This window comes from Scomber japonicus, chromosome 21 (assembly GCF_027409825.1).
Source record: "Scomber japonicus isolate fScoJap1 chromosome 21, fScoJap1.pri, whole genome shotgun sequence".
NCBI classification, from domain to species: domain Eukaryota; kingdom Metazoa; phylum Chordata; class Actinopteri; order Scombriformes; family Scombridae; genus Scomber; species Scomber japonicus.
In genome coordinates this window covers 7,811,736-7,837,557 of record NC_070598.1, presented here as the reverse complement: position 1 = coordinate 7,837,557, position 25,822 = coordinate 7,811,736, and the positions used below count along the sequence as shown (strand labels likewise).

General features: G+C 39.6%; 1 protein-coding gene across 1 annotated transcript in view; it reads right to left on the bottom strand.

Moving 5' to 3' along the window:
• Positions 1-1,215: 1,215 nt before the first annotated feature.
• The window catches only part of sh3kbp1 (SH3-domain kinase binding protein 1), a 35,162-nt gene continuing 10,555 nt past the window's right edge, over positions 1,216-25,822 (bottom strand). Inside the window, exons 3-19 of the mRNA XM_053342561.1 lie at positions 19,567-19,678; positions 18,897-19,003; positions 17,379-17,523; positions 17,117-17,196; positions 14,713-14,802; positions 9,505-9,574; positions 8,487-8,581; positions 8,203-8,298; positions 8,055-8,106; positions 7,857-7,928; positions 6,443-6,578; positions 6,272-6,342; positions 6,041-6,147; positions 4,812-4,943; positions 3,931-4,145; positions 3,742-3,805; positions 1,216-3,171 (exon numbers count right to left, since the gene is read on the bottom strand). Coding sequence (XP_053198536.1) covers positions 3,133-3,171; positions 3,742-3,805; positions 3,931-4,145; positions 4,812-4,943; positions 6,041-6,147; positions 6,272-6,342; positions 6,443-6,578; positions 7,857-7,928; positions 8,055-8,106; positions 8,203-8,298; positions 8,487-8,581; positions 9,505-9,574; positions 14,713-14,802; positions 17,117-17,196; positions 17,379-17,523; positions 18,897-19,003; positions 19,567-19,678 — 1,683 coding nt within the window. The 3' untranslated portion in view covers positions 1,216-3,132. The remainder of the gene's footprint in view (positions 3,172-3,741; positions 3,806-3,930; positions 4,146-4,811; positions 4,944-6,040; positions 6,148-6,271; positions 6,343-6,442; positions 6,579-7,856; positions 7,929-8,054; positions 8,107-8,202; positions 8,299-8,486; positions 8,582-9,504; positions 9,575-14,712; positions 14,803-17,116; positions 17,197-17,378; positions 17,524-18,896; positions 19,004-19,566; positions 19,679-25,822) is intronic.

Here is a 25,822-nt window from a genome sequence, read left to right as displayed (position 1 = left end):
AATACTTCATTTGATATCAGTTTGTTGACTTTTCCAACAGAAAAGGGGAACCGTATCTTCAAACAGGCTGGATCTGTTACTCACTGGCAACATGTGCTGCACTGACTGCCAGAGGCCATCGATCCATTAGACCCTGACAGAAAAATATCTGCACTCCAAGAATGGGGTCAGCAGCACTGGTCCTTACTGGACAGCCCTCAAACTTTCTCAAAAGGAAAGTAATATAGTTTAATGTTCACATGAGGGTCTTCAGCTGTACCACATAAATGAGGATTTGTCATTTACACCATATTTCCTGCCATAAATTATGGATAGTTGATGGTGATTTATGTAGTGTGAGAGTTATATTTTCCCCTCCTAAACTTTCATTAAAACCAGAGTTGTGGGTTTAAAGAAGGGAGTTGCATTATGGGAAATGTAGGACCAATTTTTGCCAATTTGACCTACTTTGGAACTTACACTTGCATGAACTGATTTTCTGGCCTCTTGAGGGTAGCAGAAACAAGTTGAGAACACTACACTGACATCTCATCACCTTTTAAAGTTGATATATTTAACTTGTTGGCAAACAGTTGCAAGTTTACACGCCTGCAGAGCAACGCTATTATTCATTTGGAGTCGTGTTTCTGTCCACCTGGTGAATGGAAGTCCAATATTCACTCTCCTTTAGCTGTGTTTTGGGTTCCTTTCAACTGTTTAGTGTTGAGGAGATAGTGTAGAGTGAGTTTTTGGAGTTTGAATGACACTATGAGAGAGCTGAGAGTGAACCACAACAGTAAAGTTGACCTGAAAGTCATCATAAAGCTCTATAAAGCCAACGAAAGCTGCAGAGTTGCTGATAATTCTCCGATTGTCATTTGAAAGCTGCTTTAAAATATACCTCTGCTGCACTGTTCATACATTTCTTTAAATATACTTTTAATTGGATCTTGTTAAAGTAATAATTGTTTTTTGATGAGAATTAGATGAGAAGTACCACTCTCACCTCTGACCTTTATGGAAGTGCAATAGTAAATTGCTGGAATACCCCTTTAAATCTTTATTTTTCTGTCAAGTCTAAAAGTGCTCAGACTGACAATCATATCTCCTCTGTCCCAGTCTTGCTTCTGCTTTTGTGTCCTATTGCAACATATTCATAAAGTCATATGATATAGAAGATTTAAAACTATCCTGCAACAGTAAGGTTTATTAAAGTGGTGTGTTGTTACGCATGCTGCTGTATGTCATCTGGTTTTAAGTTGCATCAAAATAATGCTTTAGCAGGAGTTCTGCGGTAGTTAAGATTGAATCAGGACTTTCACTTCTCCTTTGTTTTGTTCTCCTGAGAGTGCCCTGTTTCAATCTGTCACATGGGTACTGTTTTTTTTCCAGTCTCATTTTAACAAAATATACACGCATACAGTACATAATAGCATCTTTATTACACTGAAATATAAAAGTATATATATTTATCACTATCCTGGAGAGAAAGGACAAAGTCAAGAAAACAACTTGTCGCCTCAGTTGTAGCAGTTTTCTCGTTGTCATACGAAAGAAAGAAAGAGAGACAGAAAAAAGAAAGAAAGAAAGACAGAAAGAAAGAAAGAAAGAAAGAAAGAAAGAAAGAAAGATTTGGAGTCAGAAACAGGAAGGCCACAGTGACGGGTTGCCATAGAGTCCGTGCACATTTAAGGAAGGGAGGCAAACAGCCGTACATGCTACCTCACATACGAACACACACACACACACACACACACACACAAACACATTTTTCTCTTCCTTCACCTGTGAGGATCTTTCACTGACTACATTCCTTAAATCCTGTCCCAAACGTTACCCTTCACCCTACTGCCAAAAAAGCACCAGAAACATCAGGTGCACATCAAGTGGTATCAGTTTGAGTGTTTGGGTTTGTGATGCGACCAGCACAGCTGTTTTACAAGATTTCCAGAGGTGGCGCAAAAGTGCATAAGTCATAAAAGTAAAATAATTTTCCCAGAAGGCAATAATATTAACTTGATAATATCATAGATAGGTGTATTCATGCACTAACTTCTTTAAATACATTTTTAATTTGCTGTCAAATATCATTATAGTTTACATTTTGCCTGTTTTTATCTCAGCATTAGATGAGAAGATAGATACTATCAATATTCTAAGTAAGTTTATTTTCCAAAATGTCAGACTATCCATTTAAATAGCACCTACAGTATCACAACTTGTCATGATGATTGAACTACACTGAAGGAGGGAGAATCCTGATGTGCTTATAAGTTAAAATTTTAAACTCCCAACATGTTGAATATTTGACTGCAGATTAGAAATTTGTGGCATAAAGAAAAAAGTGAGATATTATCCAGGATTGGGGAAATATGTCTAACTAATGTTAGTCCCTGATGCTTCAAAAACACGGCTGCAGTATACCAGAGAAACATCAAGTGTGTAGAACTGTTACCGTAATGCTAATGATGTGCCTCAAACATCTGGATTTGGTTGGTATCTCACCTCTTAACCCAAATATTTAACCAAAACTAGCCCGTGGAAGAAGTCAGGACCAGCCATGGTTGTCACATGGATGGAAATTCACACACATGCACACACACACACACACACAAACACACGCACACAGATAAGAGGCGAAGGCCGCAGAGTGGACACAGAACAGCACAGAGGTCGTCTGAACCAACTGGGCTACGGAGGCTGAGTCCCAAGTTTCCTTCAAGCTCAGAAACTAAAGTACCAGTGAGGTCGTCGCGGCGGCCGCGGCTCCGTGTCAGCCCTCTGTAACCATGGCAACACACAGCGACAGGCCGAGGTTCAGTCAGTACCAGTGGCACAGCAAAGCTCCGACAAGATAGCAGTAAACTTAACAGAGAAGCCTCATTGAAAGAGAAATAAACTAGTGAAGTAAACACAGGATAAGGCGGCGTCAGGGGGAGGAAGGTGTCTGATTCCATGGTTGCTGTGGTGTTGTTGTTGTTGTTGTTGATGTTGTTGATGATGTTGTTGTTGTTGCTGCTGATGTCGATCGTGATGATCGTTTGGCACAAACTTTGATTTGGCTGAAGTGACCCGGGCCAACAGTGAGAATGTTTTTCAAATGCTGGCCTCCGATGTGGTAATCAGAGTGCGACAATAAGGATGCTTAAGCTTTCATTTCCCCAGGTTCTTCTTTATGTGCTCTACTTCCATCTGGAAAAAAACAACACAGGTTTATTACAATTAAACACATTTAGCTCTTAAATCCTTTCTGAGATGATCAATTCCAGAGTATGCCATGGCAGTTGTCAACAAAATTATTTCTTTTATGAATGAATCTGTCCATTATTTTTATTTGTTCAATTAACTGATTAGTCTTTGACATCTCATAAAACCAAGGTGACATCCTCAGCTTTTTTTGACAGACAAATGGTTTGAACTCGAGAAATATTCAGCTCACGGTGATATTAAAATGAAAAAAGCAGCCAATCATCACATTTAAAAAGCTGAAACCATCAAAGTTTTGGTCTTTTTGCTCAATCATCACTTAAATGATTGATCAAAATTGATGAGTCATAAGTATCTTTTAATGAACTGAAACTCAGCTATACTCAAATCAAAAAAAGAATCTGTTGTGAAGTCATGAGTGATCTGGTGCTCTACTTTTTGGGCCAACACTAATAACCTAATAAACATCCAGTATGTAACTTAACTCACTTCAAAACCTGCACCGGTGGTCAGTATTGTGTGTATGCGTGTCTAATCTCTTCTGTCATGTCTCACCTGTAAACTAAGACGAATCTTCTTCTCCTCGTCCAGTGCACTGGCCAGCTGCTTCATCTCCTGCCTGAAACACACAAACACACACAAACACATTAGCATTACAGCTTACACACTCACTCCTGTCATACACACACACACACACACACACAAGTACAGTATATAGGTGTGTGTACAGTGAGTTTGTTGTACCTGTGCTGGCTCTTCAGCAGCTCTACGGAGGCCCTCAGGTCTCGCAGCTGATTCTTGAGTTCCTCCAGCGTCGGCGGGGTCATAGGTGAATGCCGCAGCTCGGGGGAGGGGGTTAGACCCGAGGAGGGAGATGGGGAGGCGGAGCGATGGCCGGAGCTGTTGGGTGGGTTCAGGACAGAGGGCTTGGCAGGCAGGGGTGCTTTACTGTCAGGTACCTGAGGACAAATGGAGAAAGAAACACATGACATTGATTTGAATTTGCCCCACATAGCTGAGATCTTAACAGGTAGTTGTATGAATTTACTGCTTCTAGTAATGTTAGAAATATAAATTACGCCAAAAATGATAAAGGTATGACCTTGTGTTGAGATTTTTATTTGTCATTTCAAAGGCCAACAATGAACTGTAATTCTCTTAAAGCGCTCTGAAAATTGGAAATCTACAATTTCATGATGACTGGACAAACTCTATGTGCTCAGGAAGATCATGTGATGTAATTGAAAGCTACATACTCATGGTGACATTGTTTAGCCAGCTGAAAAACATGCACTTTTAAATAAGTAAGAAACTGTATTGCCTATTGATCAGTAAATGCTCTTTTACTGAAACATGAAATATAAACCCAACCTTACTAAATATATTATTATCTATTGATTATCTTTATCCTTCTATTAAATTGGTCATCAGTATGTGTATTATCAATGAGACAAAATCTGTGGTGTGGCGCCCTCTGCTGGACAATACAAATACAGCATGGAGGTGCAGTGAAGGTGCGCCCTCTGCTGGACAATACAAATACAGCATGGAGGTGCAGTGAAGGTGCGCCCTCTGCTGGACTATACAAATACAGCATGGAGGTGCAGTGAAGGTGGATGTCTTACAGAGATGGCGGGAACTCCTTTTCTCAGGGAAACTTCTACAGGTCTGGAAAGGACAGATTCTGGCTCCTCCTTCCGTCTATCCTTCCTCTCCTCCACCGTGGGGGACTCGAGGTCGATGCCGGACAGAGAAGACTGCAAGGAGAGATGGACAAAAAGAAATGTGTTTAAAAGGTGACTGACTGTCTGGGTGTCTTCAATCTACAGACACAGATACAGACTTGATTTGGACTGAAATTAGAAGATAAAGATTTATTTTTTGTCAACAAGGAAATGAAACAGCCAAAAAAACATCAATTGACTTCCATCTTTCCACAGCAGAACTAATAACCAAATGAGAAAAGATAACACAGATATGATTTTTATTCCTGTTGTTGCAGCAAAAGTCTAACTAAGCTACACTTCCATGTTTCTTCATCATCACTCAATGAGCAACTGAATGCTAAAACAAGACCTGAGAGTACTTGAAACATGAGCAGCTTACATACTACAGACTAATTGTACATAATTTGTATTGTACAAATTATGTATAAATGATTTTTATAGTAAACTATCTCTGCCGGTCACACATAGATATCATATATCATCATAAAGACATCATCGCCCTTCATTATTTTGTCACATACTTTACTTTAAAGTCTTTCTCCACTCAAAAATATGATTTGCTTCTTGTTTCTTCAGTTGGATGTTTGAGCTTCACTGAGAAGGAGGATGCATTTGCAGAGTTTGCTTTCACATTCATCTGCTGAAGGTGGAAAGTCTCTCTGTTCTCACCTTCAGTCTGAGTTAACGGTGTGCATGGTGTATACTCATACAAGTGTGAAGTAGGAGACATTTTGTGTGCAGCAGTTAAACCTTGAAAATGAACTTTATTTAGATACTTATAAATTCTGGATTTAACTTTTTCTTGTGGAAAATAACATATTAAACAAAGCAATAGAGTATTTTTACACATCTTAAATGATGTTTGGAGGAGAGCTTAAATTATCTTGCAGCTGTTTCACCTCCATTAACAACTTAACAACATGTTTTCTACCTGTAAACAGATTATTTACATTATGGAGCAATCAGAAGTGTTTTCAATATGCATGCTGACTTTTAAATATGATTCATTTTCTCTCATTTCCTGCATGGAGACACTAAAAGCTCAGCATTAGTATGTAGTGTGGAACCAGGACACGGCTCCATCATCATATTATATATATATAGCTGCATTATAATAACAAACTCACAGGTGTGATGATCTGCGAGCGAGGCCGGCGGTCTGTGACTCTGGGCCGTGACGCCGTTGGATGACTCAGTTTCTCTGTTGATGCGACCACTGCGTCTAAGTCCATGTCTGCAACACAAACACACGTGGTTCTCAGCTTGTTCAATTTCACACTCAAGAGAGAGCGCTCTGACAGCTACCGAGGCACCATATCCTGATCTAATTGGCCGATGCTCCCGACTTTCAAACTCACCAGCGTCATGTGACCTGTCAGGGGCAGAATCGGGTGTCGAAACCCCGCCCTCAGACTTGGGGCTTTCACACCTGAGCAGGTAAACCATACAACAACATTAGGCTGTGTACGCTCAGGGATATGGTTGTTTTCTGACTGTGTGTAAGTATGTATATATAAGTGTGTACTGACGCTAGAACGGGTGGCCTCTCAGGTCGCCGCGGGGGTTGGGAGGAGGAAGAGGAGCTTGTCTTTGGGGGGAGGGGTTTCTTGGGAAGGATAGATGGGAGGGAGGGCTTGGGGATGTCTCCAACCTTTACTTCTTCACCTACACACAAACACACACACACACATACACACACACATATATATACAGATATATATATATACACACACAAATTCACACACGAGGGTGTTCAAAAGAAAAAACAACTAACACATGCAGACAGAAACATGCACAAACACACTCTTTCACACATTCACAGCCATGCAGAGGGCAAAGAGCCGCAAAAAGCAACAAAAGTGACACGGGAGGTTTGAAGCAGGTTGTTAGGAGAGCTTGATGAAAAAGAAAAGTCTGGGGTCACCAAGGTGTTGCAAGGGCGGAAAAGGAAGGGAAAACAGCTGGAGGTCTACAGAAGATAAGGCATTAGGGGGTGTCAGTAGTATTTGGAAGCAGTGTTATTGTAAGTTTGACTTTTTTGTTGGGGAACTAACAGGTCAAGAGCATTTTATGATCCCTGCTTTAAGTTTTAAATGTTGTAAAGTAAATTAAATGTTTAAAACTATGAATAAAGTGAACTATTCCTGATTCCTGAAGTATGGATTACTTAGGTTAAACAAATAGCAGCACTTGAAAAATGGTCATTTAAGTAGTTACTGTAAATAGGGGTCATGGTTATTAATGTAAGACATACAGTACAGCTTTTGCCTTATTTCAGTTGTGTTCCTGCATTTACTGAAGCTTAGTCTTCCCTCAAACCTCTATGAGTTTCAATTTATCTGAAACTTGCCCCCCACCTTCTTTACATTTCTCCTTTTTGCATGTTTCTTTCTTTTGTTTCCCCCTTTTTCCTCATTTTCTGTATGAAATAAATGCCTCATATACTACTATACACTGGTGTGGAAATAACACAAAATATAAATAGCAAAAAAAAGGAACTGTAGATTTGTAAGTAACGAGAGCACAGCAGGGACGTCTGACTGAAGCAGTAACCGCGGTGCCAGTGCTTGTCAAGATTAAAACCGCAATGCCAGTCGCTTCCTGTCGCACACAGACAGATGTCGGCACTGCTTCATCAATAAAAGCTTTGTTCTGTCAACAAACAAAATGCCGCAAGTGTTGCTTTTCTACTGGTCTTGCACTTGTTTCTTGACAGAGATCTAATGCTCTGTATTTGTAGCTCAGTTTGCAATTAAAAAAAAAACTGCAGCGTCCTTATGTTTTAGCATCGGTCACAAACCGAATACGAAGTGTGTTAGTTGAAGTGCTCTGCCTGTTGTCAGGTGAACAGGAGAACCAGTAGAAAGTTATGAGAAGCCGAAGTAGGTCGAAGCAAGACCACAGCAGGCTCAGCAAAGGGCCAAACTGGTCTAGAGACTGTACCTCGATCCTGGTCTCTCTGTGGCAGATGTTCAGGCCGCTCAGGAGGAACCTTCTTGACATCCGACTTTTTCTCTAAAGGTCAGAGTTTACAGGTTTCTGCTTTTTTTTTGTTGATTTGGTGTCATCAGCTTCTGTCTTTCTGTTTCAGTCAGAACATATAAATACAACAGAAGTGAAGCTAAAAACGCTGGATCTTACCTGTTGTGTGTTTAGCAGACGGTGCACTGGGTGGAGGTGGTTTCTTTGGTCTCTGGAAAGACACAGAAAACATAACAAAACCATTACTTTAAGAATGTCCCATATCTTTGAGACAATTTCTAAGCTTATATATTGACTTTGAGCAGACCTCTTTCTCAGCTTCTAGCAGCTTGACAAAGTTATCTGGAAAGACACCTTGCCTTCCTCCGATCTCCCCCATCCACCAGCCAGCATCAGCACACTCCTGGACAGACAACACGCACGTTTGTTGATACACAGTTTGAATGCTTGCTTGGAGACATTTAGTGAGTACCTGGATGCAAATATAGTTTTTGCCTCCCAGCACAAACAAATCAAACTAACGGAATGATGCAAATACACAGCAGACACGCCCCACAATGGAACAAAAAAATGACACATATAGATATACACCTTCGTGATAATGTTGATGATTTCCCCCTCTTTGAGTGACAGCTCATCCTCATTTTGTGCTTCATATGGAAAAAGGACTTTACACAGCTCCCGCCCTGAAAGCCAGTCACATAAAGGACTAAGTCAGACAAGTCATAATGAGAAACTTTAAAAGACACAAAACGAGACAGTTTGGAGCAAGAGTTTGACTTTTAGAGATATACCACAATCAGTGTTTTCATTTTTTATAGATATTAATGGAAATATACCCCTTTTTGTGGAAAATAGTAGTTTAAACACATTTTTTGTCCCGTTCTGTTTCCTGCAGCAAGCAGCTCATCACTATTATTTACAATAAACAAAGTAATCTTATGATGAAGTAATCTTATGATGATATCTCAGAAAATCTTTAATTGACAAAATGTTTCTGTTACAAATAGGTTTTTAAATGCAGAATTTTACCTTCATTGTTTTTGGCGTATGTAGTTAATCACATTTCACACATATTTTTTTGAATTTTACAAATAAAGCTTGTCTTTTGAAAAATGGAAAAAGGCTCAATCATGATGTATTCAGTAAATTTGGGACACAGAATCACACTACTGTATGTGACCTTATGGCTTTCATACAGTGTCTACAATAAATAAAAGAAGGAGTATCCCTACAAATCACAGCAGAAACGTTATATAAACGTTAATATTCACATTTGTTGATTCATTTTCCTTCAAGGCAGCTTGTGAATTTTCACATCGAGCTTCCAAATCTTGGATGTTGGAGCTTTCCACAAGTGCCCGAAGGAAGCGTTTTCAAAAAAGTGCCTTCCGCAGTTACATTACAATAGTGTGTATTAATAACAAACAGCACTGGAATGAAAGGAAACCTTTTATATGAAAGGTAGGAAATGATCAAGTTACTGTGGTATGCTTTGGAAAAAATGTGCCACCAGTACGGTAGCTTATAGGGTTTTTATATCAGACTGCTTCATTTGAACTGTTGATATGTAACTCTCAGAGTGTGTTTTGTGAAGCTATAATCTCACCTTTGGCTTTGCTGTCAGGTTCAGCCTTCATGGTTTCAGCGGCAACACTTGCTGTTTTCCCCTCGTTAGCCTGCATGACGGACACATAGAGGTTTAGTTTCGACCACGATCTCACATTTGTTTAAAACCTCATCCTCTGATGCACACAGCATATATCTTTTGATGAGTGGAGCTTTGCTGCTCATCTACGGTGTAGCCACTCTGATTCAGATTCAGTGACTTCCTGAGTGTCCCACGATCAGTTTTGACAGCCTCTCTAGAAAATAACGTGTCCTATTTAGACTCTGTGGTTGGTGTGGAGGTGCAGATTGTGAGAGTGGTAAACTGACATCAGTGCATCTTACAGGCTACAGATTCCTCCTTCTATGATCACTGAATGGACTCGAATGAATTGTGAATCTAGTTATGTGGTTCTTATACTAAAACCTACGGTTTAAAGTGAATAGATAAACAATAAACTTTCCAGCTGTTAAACTCCTTTGTAGAAACAATTCAGCACAATATATTTGTTTATGTTTGGCCGGTAATTAGCTTCAATTAAACTGATGTCAAAAATGAAAAATTGCCTCAGTTTATGCCTCAAGTCATGAAGTTAAGTATCCAATTTTCTAAAACGTTATTACCAAACAATCTTCTGAAGACCCAGAAGGTCAAACTTGTTATTTCCTCATCTAACAATCTGGATGAAAAATGTATTTAATCTGTTTCCCAGGTTGCACCTGTTTTTTCCTTATACACACATAGACCACAGCTGGATATTACACACAGTACCTCCTTTATCTATTTATACGACATGAACCAACATTTTCTATTGTTTAAAGAGGTTTTTGAAGATTGACAGGTTTATAACAACTGGATGCTTGGCTGTGTGGCTCCACTCTAATAATAAAAATGAGAAAATCTGCAGCACACTGTCTCGTTTACTACTGGAATATTTATTAGTTTACAACAGTTGGGTCAGCTATATTTACCTGATGAAGGTCAGACAGACCAAAACCTTGTAAACTAATAAATATTCCAGCAGTAAATGAGATAATGTGCTGCAGTTGCATCTTATTTTTATGAGAGCTGAGCTTTCCTCTGACGCAGGAGCGAAGATAAAAATTACATTATAACATTTCACATTTTCTTGAAATGTTTGCTGATGTGAGCTTTATTTTTAGCATACTTTTATGATATATTTTGTGTTGCTCATCTTCCTTGAGTTCACATAAAATCATAATAATAAAAATAAAAGAGCAATTACTTGGCAATCCCTTTTCATGAAGGAAATAAGAAAAATAACAGGATAAGTCAAACAAAAACATTCAAAAATGAACCAGTTTCACAAATGAAAGGGTTATAAATACTGAAAACAAAAATAAACTATGATAAAAACAATTTCATTGAAATAATGACTTGTCTCCAGTGAACAGCTCCGATCTAACAAGCTGATTAGAGAGGACGGGATTGGATTTCGCACTCGCAAATCAACAAGCTGACTTGATGATGAAGTGTGTACGTGTGTGTGCATGAGTGTGTGTAGACGTTTAAAAGGGATCGTTGTTTTCTGGCTGGAGTGGATCCCTCGACAGTGTTTGTGGAACCAGGGTGGCTCTTCCACAGGAAAACACACACTCAAAGGGCCCAGTCTGTCCCGAACACACACGCAGCTCTGTTCGGCCGAGAAAACCGCGCCACCTCCCCCCGCCGGCTTCACTCCTCTCCTCTCCCTCTGCATCCTTTAGCTTCTCTCCTTCTCTCCCTAATGAGACCCATGTGGAGCCACTAACACTGAGACATCATTACAACATCACAGAGAGGTTTCCATGTCCAGCTATCACATGCTGCTGCTGCTTGGCTTTTTTTTTTTTTAAAGGCAAACAGTTTCATTTCCAAAATTATAAATATTTCCCTTGAGAGCTATTTTCTTACTTTGGGCTACAGAAACCTCAGCTTTTTACTTCTATGTACTAAGAAAAGTAAAAACTGTGTTGAGTGTGTTGGTTTTATTTATATACACTCATATTTTTTTGTTGTGAGCAGCATGGAATAAGACACAGGAAACATTTCTCAGCAATGTCAACCATTACTGACGCACAACACAGCAGCACAACACGGATCTCAAAAACACAGCAGCAAATACAGTTGTGGTCAAGAAATGTAACAGCGACCTCACTCATGGTTAAAACTATACACCAGCACATAAAATTACCAACGTAAACCACCAGACACATTATAGACACTAACAAAAAGTTATATTTGTATTATGGAGTATAAAAAACTATCCTGTCCAGCACTAGGCATGATGGATAGGTACTTGAAGACAAAAGGAAACAGGAAGATACAGTAATTAGCAATGGCCCACTTTTCCCATCATGTTCTAACTATGAGTAAGGTGGCTGTCACACTTCTTGACCACAGCTGTATTGCACAAATGTATGTTAGCCCCGACACTGCTGAACACGCAGCTGCGTCATCATGAAATCTGCACCTGCAGAACAAAGTGTGACCAGAGGCAGGAAATGTAACCAAGAGAAAAGCCTGGTGTCAGATTTCTTTGGAAGGTGCGGTGTCCATTTGAATACTCAGTCTAACTCAATGAGCAGAAGTTATTTCTAAAATCAGTGAAGTGTGACATTTGCTGATGTTTTTAAAGTTACTGATTATTGATTAGTTTAGTTGTCTATCCTTCACTTACCCTTGCTATGACATTAAAATGCAGAAAACCCCAAATTATCCAGCCTACAGTATCTGATGAAAAAACAAGTTTACATACATTTTTTTTAAAGTGCAAATGTTCTAGAAACCTTATGCTGGAAAATTTTGTAATTTACTTCCCTAAGCTTGTGAGAAACATTAAAAAAAACCCAAAGGTCATAATTGATGCAGCAGATGCCAAAACATCCTGATTTTAGTATGGGTCACGAGTCACACACCTTGGATCCAACAATTGCAACTTGATAGAAAAGTCCATACACTATGATACATAAAAATCCCCACAAACATTTCTATTTCATTGTCACATGGAAACGGTACACTAGTGCTTTATGCTGGTAGACACTGGACAGCCCTCCATTGTTAAGATGACAAATCACAGAATAAAATCAAGTCATTGTTTTTCCAAGTTCAATAGATCCACAACATTTTTGTTTGTTGAACTGCTTATAAATGTTTCCTGTAACTGAAACCATATGGGGATTTTGATGAGATTTGGAATGTACAGGGTTGAAAAACAAAAGATGCAAATTATGAGACGTTAGTTAGACTTCAGTGACTATAAAAACTGTACGATGAAAGTTTCTCACTGCTAATCCAAAATATTCATCGGGTAATTTAATATGTCTTTCTTCATTTTGTGCTTCAGTGGAGCTCAGTGACCCCGCCTTAAGGATCCATCTCATCACCTTAAATTACACGGTAAAGCTTTTTTAAACTGTTGATTCAACTGATCTCAAGGTTGAGTGACTTTGACTCATTCCAAAAAAAAAAAGAAAAAAGTCAGATGGAAACAATGAAAACTTCTGCTTTTACTGTCACAAAAGCTGAAATGTACGTATATGGTTTATTTGTGACATAAAAACAACACAAAATTCCAAGAGATACAACCATACTTCCCAACACAGAGGACATACAGAGAGAAGCTGACTACTGGCACAAAATCAGCCCAGAACAATCAGTATCAGCACTCACTACATACAGTTGAGCATCCATGCAGAACACTGCTGTAGCTGCCCACTGGGAATTTACTCATGTACGTGCAGCTGACCTTCTAGTTCAATTATAAAGTTGACGTGGCTTTGCATGACTCAGTGACCCCCCCCCCGAGTCCCGGATGGAGACGCTCTGCTGTCACCTCCTCCAGAGCCTCATTAGGGAACAGAGAGACTTGTCTCACCATAAAGCAACATAACAGCCTCCTTCCCAGCAGGACAGGCTGCAAAACATCCTTCAAACAAACACACATACCTCACATCTGTCTGCAGGGGCCAGAAGACGTCAGATGACCAATATAGCACCACCATGTGTCTCCCAATTGGGTGATTTTGAATTATTTATTTTTTTTAACTAAAGAATACACCATGAACTAAATAAACCTTTTAAAAATCAAATGGATTAGCCAAAAAATGTGCATCACAAAGCAGGAATCAGTGATATTCTTATCTCATTGACATTGACATAGTTTTCACAAAGAGATGTTGGCATGGAAACTGCCCATTGTATTATCAAAGGGCTAGTTCAACCTAATTACTAAGACGCTTCAAAGAATGAGACCTCAAAAGTTGCGGAAGTCCAGAAACCCCTACTCGAGTTGTCAAGGAGACTCAAGGGACCCTTTAATTTCATATCAACAAACTTCACTTTTTTCACGGCAATAAAATATCAAAACGTTTCTCAAAAAAAAATGTATATTTGACAGGGTGAAACAGCCTCATCAATAGACACAAAACATGTCATCTAAACCCAGATTTTTTATTTAATTTATTAGAAAACCTCACAAAATCCACTTTTCTGCATAAAATATTCATAAACCCATAAAGACTAACTACACAAAGTACATCTAACCTGAAACTCTCATCACACTTCAAGAAGCCAGACAACACTAACCACAGAACTTACAATGCTGTCTCATTTCACATCCAACAGTGCCTCAAGAAGCAGACAGAAAAGCAAACGGTGAAAGAAAAGTAAGAGGAAGAGGTTGCAAGTCAAATTAATTAAGACAACAAAAAGAAAGGAACAAGAACAAGAAAGGAAGGAAGAGAAAACTTGACCCTACCGTCCTCTCCTCTGTTTCCAGTTAAGCGCAGACAGACAGACGGAGCTTTGCTACATCAGCGCAGGCAGCAGGAGACAGTGTGTGTGAATATGTAAACGTCAGTGAAAAACTGTATTACCTCCCCTCCTCTCTCCCTCTCTCACTCTCAGCACTGTGGAGCTCTCACTTCTGCTTTGCTTGTCAAATCTCTGCGGGGTGTGTGTGTATATGTGTGCGTGCGCGCATGTGTGTCTGTGTGTGCATGTGCATGTGCATTTCAACATTAAACCACTTCCTGTGTTGTAGAACTGAAACAGAGGAAGAGGAGGAGCCAGGAGCCATGCCTCGGACTTCCTACACCCACAATACAATGATTACAGAATCAAAAAATGTACAAAGAAAGAGTAATGTGTGTGTGTGTGTGTGTGTGTGTGTGTGTGTGTGTGTGTGTGTGTGTGGGCGCGTCTCACCTTTTCCCCCTCTAAGTCGGCTTCCAGAGAACGAGGTTTGAGCTTGATGGGCTGGTCTTTGAAGATGTCACCAAAGCCGAACCCTCGGACCTACAGGCAATGCAATTTAAAGGGACATTTCGAGCTTAATTACATCCAAAATGCTCATAAAGTCCCCCTAAATATCCTTAGACACACACACTGTATCTATCTGAAATAACACAGTGTGTGCTATAATAGTCTGTCTACATTGTTAAATATGGAGTACCCCAAGGTTTTGTTTTTGGCCCTTTGGTTTTCTCACTTTATATTTCACCTCACCACCAAATTATATGCTGCCATACAATTAATTTCCATTGCTACAGGCTGATAAACATTCTTTGGCCTGTTCGGCTATTGTGAAAAATGCCATGTAAAGTAATTTCCTGTTTCTAAACTCTGATCAAACGGATACGCTAGTCATTGCCCCTGTTTATAGCATTCACAGTAACTCTTGCCAACTGTCTAGTTCCACAAAATGTGACAGCCAATAATCTTGATCCTTTGTTTTGATAATTGCTTCAAAGATCATCACCAAGACTGTCTTTTCTCACTTATGAAACATAGATCATATTCAGTCTTTCCTGTCCACGCCTTATGCAGAGGCTCTAATACACATACAGTCTTTGTGCCATCCAGACTGTAATGTTCTGTTTTCAGGGGCTGTCACATGCTACTAACAAAAGTCCTTCAAAATGCACTTTGACCTTCCATTTGTCGCTGCTGCTGTGGGCAGTTTGCATTTATCGTCTGCGACCTTGAACAAATGTTGTTTACCACAAATATAAACAGCTAGCTGCATTCAAAAAAACACATGCTGTGAATTTAGCAGATGGGTGACAAATTAATGGAAAAACCTGAATAAATGACTAGAGATATTTAATACATGCAAATGCTTCCACACAGGTGCAATGCTTAGTACAATTAGTGCAATTAAGCAATTAACATCCAATCATGCTCTGTGGCATGTATGAAAAAGCTGAGAAAGGCACAGTTTATTCTGATGTTTTGTAAAGATAGCAAGAGGAAAAGATCTAAATGACTTTGAAAGAGGGTTCATTGTTGGAGCACAGATGGCTGCTCCGGTCACAAAGACTGCTCAGCTGCCTGGTGTTTCAATTAAGAACAGTGGCTAAAGGGAAATCTGCACTTACAGCTATGGGAAAGACATCAGTAAATAGGGTTGGAAATTGTGGTTGACAATGTACATTTGGTGACGTGAAGGCTGTGTATTATTGAGGTATGTAAGGAAAAACAGAAGAGCAACTTTTCCTCAGGTGACTGAGGATGTCTGTGCAGGCTGTAATCAGACTGTGTCAGCAAGAACAGGCCGTCGACAATTACATAGAGAAGGTTATTATAATAGGGTGGCAGTGCGTAAACCCCTCATTAGAAAGACGAATGCACATTTGAAAGTTTAGTGATGCAAAAACCACAGTTACTGGTCTACAGAGATGTGGTCACATGAGTCATCTTATATTCTCGATATTATCAGGCGAGGGCACATGTAGCGCACATCAAGAGCATGGAAATATTGGTTAAGACACAGCTTCCATTTGTCAGTTTAATTTTATACCACACTATATTTTCTCACTTTAAGGGTGCATTGCGTGAAGTGCAGTGCAAGTTCCTTTAGGGCGTGTCCAAATCCACTTTTGCTATTTTAACAGCTGGAAAACGGTCAATGCACCAGGCACATGGTCTAAAAGGGTTGGATTTAAGTCCCCTCATTAATCATAGGCGTGTTTTGGGCGTAACACGCTGTAAACCAATCAGAGTGTCTTCTCTCATTCCCTTTAAAAGCCAGGAGCGCTGTCACTTTGGCAGATTGCTATTATAATGGCGCATTTGTCAAGCAATATGTTTCTAGAATAAAATATGAGTTACTTTGGCTGAAAAGAAAGTTATAACTGACCAGTCTGACGAGTGTAGAGGTGTGTGTGTTACACTGTAGCAACCTGGTGTCATCAGCTGATTTAATAAACAGTGAACGGCTGTGACTTCAGACCGGGTTGTTTTTGTCAGTGGCGCAATCGCTTTCCTCTGCCTCAAAACAGCAACATGCCACCAATGCGCCTGACCACACCTCATTTTGAGACCAAGTGCATTTGCTATTCAGACAACGTGGGCGCAGGGCAAGACATGACAACTGCGTTGGGGGAAACTAACCAAGACACAAGCGTCACGGCCACCATCCGCTGTGCACCGACCGCAAGATGTGCCCCTAAAAGTCTACTCCACAGCCTTCACTCAGATGCTTTCACGCTGTCAAAGTCAGGATCGTTTTTTAGATTGATGTTGGACTTTACATTTTTTTTCAACATATTCTGTAGTACTTCTCATAACCTTTAAACAGACTTTGTATAAAATCACTGGGAAATATTACCTTCTTGGGCTGGATTTCTCCTGACCCCATTTCTGACCGACTGTCTCCTCCATCACTTTCACTGCCTGGGCTGTCTTTACCTGCACACACACACACACACACACACACACACACACACACACACACACACACACACACACACACACACACACACACACACACACACACACACACACACAAAACAGTGTTTAGTTTTCAGCAACACTCCACGGCCAGACGAGCCCCTTGTTAATTTCCCACTATTTGATTGGCTAAGACTCACTTGTGCGGCCACTGCGGAGTTCCTCCTGTGAGGTGGGCGTGTCTACAGAGGGTGTGTCAGACTCCAGCAGGATCTCTTTGGTGAAATTGGAGGGAAACATGCCAGTCTTCCCATTTAGATGTCCTTCCCACCAGCCTTCCTCTACCTACAAAACACACACATACATTTATTCAGATTAATACAGATATCCATACAGATATGCATACAGATAAATATGCAGACAAACAAACCCTGAAACTAATGTCATGCACAGATTCTGTAAAAGGCAAGGATAAAAACATTTTACTTCTGCCATACACAAGGTTATGTTTAGGTAAGAAAGTCACAACAGAGTGCTTCTAAATTAAGGTTCTAAATCAAGAATCAAATCAAAATCAGCACTTCTGTAAATGTGAACATCCTCACACTTTGATGGCATCTTGGCAACTCTATCTACTGAGGAAAATCATGTGATACAACTGAACTAAGTCAACTTCATAGGGAGAGTGTTGTGATCAAACTTATTTTCAGTTCATCCAAAACCTCTTTCAGCAGCCAAGCAGGCAAAAAGTCTTTATGAGTTTCATGCAAGAACCACTTGTGTGAACAGATTCAGAATAAGAAGCACGTATGAGTAATTTAAGAATGTGTGGTAAGTCCTTGTACCAAGAGTCTTTCGCTTACGTATAAATGAAATTCACAAGTGGTTGTATAAGACGTTAACAGTTTTCACAGTCTTCACAAGACATGTTACATCTCTTCACTACCTCACAACACAGCGCTTTGCTTTAAAATGATTTTTTTAGCACCTGACTTCATGTCAGTGCTGCTCTGGTGACATGTTGTTAGTCCCCTGCTACTGACACTCCTAAACTTATGTTTTCTTCTGCTGATTTCTGAAAGCAGAACTTGAAGCTCTGTGCTATGGAATTCTTATTTTTACCTTTTTTAATGAAACTTGCCCACAAATGGTGCGGAAAATGTAGTATCATGTGGTAATTTTAAGGGCGTTGTTTATGCCGATGATTAAATCTCACTACTCATGAACAAGTGCCCTTTATCAGGCTGAAACCAGCTATTTACGACAAGTTCAAGAAGTTAAGAGAGTTTGCTTGTTGAAGCTGACTTGGAACACTCAAACAAGTAAACCACATAGAAAAAAGTGAGATAATTGTAGGATAAGAGTACTAAAATATTCTTGCACGGGCCACTAGGTCTACTGCAGCTTTTAAAGACTATAACTACTACTGAATTTTTAAAGGTTCACAATAACATCAGATAATAAGTTGTGTTTTAAATAGAAACACATACCATTAACAAACATTTTTGACCAAAATAAAAAATGGTCAACAAACTATGTAATGACAATACTGTTTCTAAATTACCAATCTTACTAATGTGATACTAATTGTATATTTGTGATAAGTACAATGCCAATGCTTTTTCTTTTCCTTCCAACCAACATATCTCATTATTTGTTTGGAAGCTGATTTTTTTTTACCTCACAGGTTCAGTCCAGTAAAGTGTAATAAATCTTACCTCTGATACAATGTCAATGATGTCTCCTATTTTCAACTCCAGTTCATCTTCATGCTGAGGAACGTAGCTGAACGCCGCTTTACACCTCCGCTTACGGATCTGCTCTGCTGTAATGCGCGCGCACACAAACACACAGACACAGAACATAAGCACGTACATATTTAGGGCTCACATGTTACATCATTAGCTCGTGCACTTATCCATAATCCATGACTTAACAGTGAGCTGGCAGGTGTTCACTGACTTACTCAGAATCTCATGGCTAAAGACTGACAAGCTGACCTATGACCTTTCAATTGAAGGACAACCTCATTAATGAGCTCTTACAGCAAATGCCTCCCACTGGCCTTGCAGTTGTTTGTCTTACACTCATTAGCCTGCTCATTAACCCTGACTCCTTCCACACCAAGTGGGGCATTAAGGGGACTATTCCCCTTCTGTCCACCAGATGTCACCCTTCCTTATTTTACATTTGAGATGTTACATGTATGTTGTATGCATATGTATACATAGAGAGTGTAAGTACATGTCTTGCAGTACAATGTCGAGGAATGCATGACCCAAATCCTTCGTCACACTAATAGGATCTATGTTTGAGCCTGCAGACTTAAAGCAGCCTAGTGACTATGTTGTATGAATGTATGTATGTAGCGTGTTTAAAGTTTAGTACCTTTCTTGCTTGGCCGTGCACTGGGGTCAGACACAGGACTGGCCCGGCCGTTGGAAAGGTCAGATCTTATCATGCTTGGCTGTCCTTCCCGCTTACTATCTTTCTTTATCTCCTGCAAAGAGAGAGACATGATAGATGTTAGAGGTGAGAGGAGGAAGAGGAGGAAGACAGGAAGGATGGTATGGAGAGATAGAGAAAAGGTGGGTTCAGGTGAGAAAATGTAGGTTACTTGAGTGAAAACAAGAATGAGACAGGATGTGACAAAGACAGAAATAGGTGAAAGGACTATTATACTATAAGGAAAGAGTATTAAAGCTGCAAAATGGTGTTAATTAGTATCTTAGTGTAATAACTATGCATTCATCAAGCAGGTAACACCTGATCTGAAAAGTGAAGACCCTAAACCTGCATTTTTTCTAATGGCCAGCAGGGGGAACCTCCACTGGTTGAAAAAAGAAGTCAGATTACATAGAAGTCTATCAGAAAGTGACCCTACATCCCACTTGCTTTACTGCCTCAGTAAACACTTTCCTAATGAGTTCATGGCCTCAATTGCTAGTTTCAAGTCTCCTTCAATACAGCATGATGTTAATTTTTTTTTAAAGTATGGTCCCATTTAGAGTAAAATAGATGATAAACCAGGGTACATTTAGGTAACTTGTAGTCACAACTTGTGACCGACATGTTGCTACTATGGTGGCAATGTTGATTAGGAAATGTAACCATGGTGTAACCTCAAGATTTCCTGAATAGCTGCCACTATTTCACAGTGTCTCTTCAGTTCATGAAAGTTCATTATAAGATTTTGTTTGTCTCTTCATTATTTGGTTGTATTAAATACCCTCAAAAGAATCCAATGTTCAGTTTAATGGTTTTAAGCCTGTTTTTTCAGTGGCAAAAACATCATTATCACGGTTAACCACAGACTGTAAATGAAAAATGCTAACCAAGCTACCAGCTAGCACTAGGGTCAGTTCCATTCCTATTGTCCAAATTTGGTCACTTCTGGCCCAAAAAATCAAAGATGACGAAATATTTTTTGTTATTGACTTGAAAAGGAAACCCCTAGAGCAAGGCATATAGACGTTTAATCAGTTACATCATTCCAACATCATCGCAAACATAATTTGTGGTAACAATCTGACACCAGATAAGCTTATTGGCAATGCTTAAAGAAAATTACATGTCATAGCTAACTTCCCCATGTCACTTTTCAAATGCAATGTCAATGCTTACTTTTAACATTAGACCTCTAAAATAGTATGATGGAGAAACAAAAGGAGGTCTCACATCTCACTATGTACTTAAACCTGTGACCTGTGTGTTAATTGAGTTAAGTTATTATGGACAGACTAGACTAAACCAAAGATTTATTTTTTATTTGCGGAAAAGAAATTCTTCATGAGTCAAAAGATATGACTTACAGTTACAGGTAAAACTAGAATATGACTATAAACCTAGAGATTATGAGATTATTTGTTATGCAATAAACTATATGTATACATGCAGATCAAGTCTCTATATTTGTATATTTATCAGGCACTGTGCTCTTCTGTGTAGTGAAGCAGATGATGCTGTGGAGCAGCAGTATTAGATGTCAGTAATCCAGGTGACTCTGACTGTTTACCTGCAAGAGCTCAGACAAATACAAACACACAAATACAAAAACCGCCCCCTCCCTCTGTGCTGCAACCTCTCCCTCTGTCTCTGCTGACTCTCTGTCCCCGTGACTTTCACTTGAATCACAAGACGCCATGCGAAACTGATCAAGAAAACCGGAGAGAGGCAGGAAAACAAATACGCAGAGTGACAGAAGAATCAACAAGCAGGCAGATGGGGAGACAGTAGACAAGCAAACAAGGAGACACACACACATACACGGACATTCACAATTACACACAGAATGCCAGAAAAACTAGACCTGACGGTTCACATCTCTTCACTACATTCATCATGACACTGTTTCATAAGCCCTGGCCTGTGGCGAATGCAGCCTAGTGAAGCAGACATGCACTGGTATACTGACTCACAGAATCTAACCCCTCACACATTCTCTGGTTGTGTATGGCCTGGTGTGGCGTGAAAGCCTTAATGAGACGCCGAGATCCAAACATATCAACAAGACAAGACGTTTCCTAGACAACAACTAAAGCTCAATTCAGGCTAATACCCATTTTAGGCACTTCAAAGGACGGAGTCTGCATATAATGCTGAAATAATAATGTTTTTTGTCTAAAAATGAAATAAATGTGGCACTCATAAGGGATCTCTTCCTTTCACACTACATATAGTAGAGAGACCAATTAAATTCTTACATGGGGTTTTGTGTGTTTGTCTTCCAGCAGGAAATTGGGGACAAAACAGTAATGATTCTCTGAGCTGCAATATGTGGAGAAGACTGAAAACCACCAGCATTAGGTTTCTTGTGTTTCTCCTTGCTGCATTGTAACAATGATAATCCTTTGCTTTATAATCATTCCATAGATACTGTACTGTACATCTACACAGTACAGTATCTTTCTATTAAGAGCAGTAAGAGTGAACCAAAACAGTACAATTGCAGGCTGTGGAACAAAAAGAGCTGAAAGATGCTAAAACACTCTATAGGGTTGAGGGAGAACTGAAGTTGGTCACATTACACAGTCATTTGATCCATTGCTAATGTAAAAATATTGATTAATGCAGCTTTAATGGGCATATAATTCTATTTTTGCGCAATTTCAAAGCAGGGCCTCGCTGTAGAAGTACATGACATTATCTACTTATACAACTAATTGTTGTTGTCGTACAGTCTGTCTATCAACTGGAAGAAAATGAACAGATTCCTTTGATGTATTAATGGTATGTCATATGACGTCTGTTAACTGAGGTCACTTCGGTCAAACTGTTACCTTCCTTTCTGCCATTTAGTGTTTACAAAGTAGGCTAATGCAGCGTTAATGCAGAACCAGGAAAAAGAGACATTGATTCTGCAGTCCTAGTGGAGAATGTCTCGCTGTGACTCTGTATATTACACGGCTGCAAGTTCTGCAAAGACAAGATATAGACGTACACACTCATTCAGAAACTCACACTAATCAACACATACCCACAAACTGTCTGGCAAAAATACTTTCAACTTGGAGAATTCACAATGCACAAGCCAACAGCAGCCATTTGTTAGCAGCCTACAGCTTCCCCTTTTTTATGAGTAGTGAAGGAGAGGCGGTGTTTATTGTCTTTTAAGGTCTACTTCATGAAAAGCAATGAAACATAACTTCTTATGACAAAAAACATCTAAAATACATCTTTTGTCCATTATGGCTGCTTCTTTTAAATTATTAATATGTTCAAGTTTGGAACTAAAGACTAAGGTTTGCCTCATTTTTCTAGTGGAATCAAGGAAAAAGCATTTGCCTTTGTTACTACTTGGACTCCATTCATTCTCTACTGAAATTCCTCCCATGGGGGTATGGAGGTAATCCAGAGTTAAAGGAAACCCAGCTGAAATAAGGGGAGGAAGACAACATGATTCATCATATCTCAACAGGAAACACCTGCATAATGTACACTGCACTGTGTTGTGTGTGTGTGTGTGTGTGTGTGTGTGTGTGTGTGTGTGTGTGTGTGTGTGTGTGTGTGCGTGTGTTTATCTGTGTAATGTGTATAGGCCTGACAGCAAGTATGTAGTTTACAAAGCACTGCTATACAGCCAAACACTGCTTGTGCATCCCCTGTGGGCGGACCTCTGGCCCTTTTCCGTTCTCCTGGTCACAGATAACGAAAAAACAACACATACGCACACTACACAACAATATCTAGCATAGAAACATAGAACGAAAAAGGAAGAGAAAGGGAAGCAGAGAGAGCTTACACTAGAAAATCATATTGAAATTCAAAATATTGTTTCCCTTCTTTTCACAAACCCCATACTCATTGTGCAACTCTAGTTATTAGTCACACTGATATAGGAAGTGTGCATTTTATGAGAACACACAAAAATCAACATTTTTTGGTTATGGTCAAATAAAAAGGCACAAGCATATCCTGTTGCTCTTTTAAACCATGAAAAACTAAATTTAGCTTGACTCCGAAACCATTTAACATCAAATCACAAGCATGTGATTCCGATGAGCAATACCTGCTTGTCTCACTCACAGATATCACATGAACATAAAGTGCCTACTCTGTAGAGCTATTCACAGGGAGACTCGGGAACTTCTAGCAACCTTTTGTGCCACCAATGTTATTTTTCCAGGAAACAGTAGCTGATTGTTTGTCTCAACAGGATTTGAAAGATATAGTTCATGTCTGTGCGGTTTTTGACATAATTTGGTTTTAAGATAATATCAACTTGGCTACTGTTGTGGGTTGGACAGCTAATTACAGCTCGAGGCTTTGACGAAAACATCAGGTTTGCACATTAACAAATGCATCTTGAATAAAGCCAGCATTTATAAATATGTTACGTTATGATGTTTTTCTGCGGCATCAGTCACTTTGCTAAATTACAATAACAGTCTCCAGTGTCAGCAGTTTGTTAACCTTAACTGAACCCTCCTCAGCTAAAACTAGTGTTTTACTGATCCACAATTAGGAGACAAAGGCACATTTCAAAACGCACTCTCTTCTCTCTTCTACTGAAAATGTTAATTCATTGACTTCCACCACAACTATCTTAATGAGTCATGCCATGGTTGCCAGCTATGACCATGCACCAGAGGGGGGCTGCTTGCATGTCATCACTTCTTGTTGCCTTTCAACCTGACTGTCCCCACTCCCCCCCACCTCTTAAACACACACACACGCACACACATTAATCAGCATGCCAAAGCTTAATGTCACTGATTCCCATAACTGCAGTCTTGTGACGGGCCATTCTGGTATTACCGCATTACTCACAGTCTTCCTCTGTCTCTCTCTCTCTCTCTCTCTCTCTTCCTCTCTCTCACATACACACACACATAAACACCGTCAGTGAGCCTTCACAGGCCCATTGTCCAGCTCCCCGACAGCGAATGAGAACTGTGACATTCAGTCAGCACAAATAAAGACTGGCTGCACAGCGAACCACCTGACAGTAAACTGACTGCTTTAGCGCTGTCAAAATGTCAAAACACTACTCTCTGAAGCCCTTGACTCGCAGCACTTTTCAACTTCCCTTCATGGTACAGTAAACAAGATACTTCCCTCTTCTCACCACCGCAAACATATGGTCCTACTATATAAATTAAATGCTGCACCTTGTTTACACATGAATTGCTTACATTACCCACATTATGTATGACTTTGAGCCACTAAATAAGCCCTGGAAATATGACCAAAACTGAGCTGAAAGTTATTTTAGATTGAATCAAGGATTTTAGAATGACATCTCTGCAGCTTTGGGATCATAGAAAATACCCATTATTGTCTACTCGAAATGATGTTCAAATATGACTAAATTACAGCAGTAAATGTGTTTTGCTGGCTGAATTGTGTTTTCTCTCAACATAATGGGAATATGTCTCTCCAGTGCCAGAGTCCTGCATCTTGTATAGAGCGATATAACGCTTAATTTGTTGGAAAAAGTATTGCCTTTGAACAAAATCCAGACAGCGATTACATTTGCATACATAGTAGTATATAAACATAATTTCTGTGGAAGAGCCTACTGTTTTTTTTATTACTTCGTCTTGTCAAAGTGGTTGTTGTAGAATTGGAGTCACAGCTTCAGTACCACACAATCAGCCTTAAATAAACTGTTGTCCATGGCAAACAAAAGACATAAAATGACAAAAAGATGTGCTTAAACGCTTAAACGTTTTTTGTCTTATTTTTATTCTTGTCTGTATCAGTGTTGTTAGGCTCCACTGTAGCCAAGGATAGACTACCAACTAATGGAGGCCCTGGCTTTAGGGGTATAACCAAATGGCTCATATGTGTATGTAAAGGCTAGTACATACATAATAGTGGGATTAGGACAGTAGCAACATGACAATATATATAAAATGAGAGCGTGTTTTAATATCTCTGGTTCTAATTGACCAGAGGTTCCAAGTGTGTTGGGCCCCCTGCTACAAGACAATCTTTAAGACGACCTATTATGCAAATTTCCAGCTCTAGATTTTTCATTTTGGACACCACTAGAGCAGCTTTGTATGGATCACAGTTCAAAAGACAAACCCAACACGTCCTGCTTTACTACCAAGCTTTTAAATGACTAAATAATGGGAAACTTTATTATGACGAATTTACAGGAAGTGAAATGTGTTCCTCAGTGAATTACCAGAGCTTT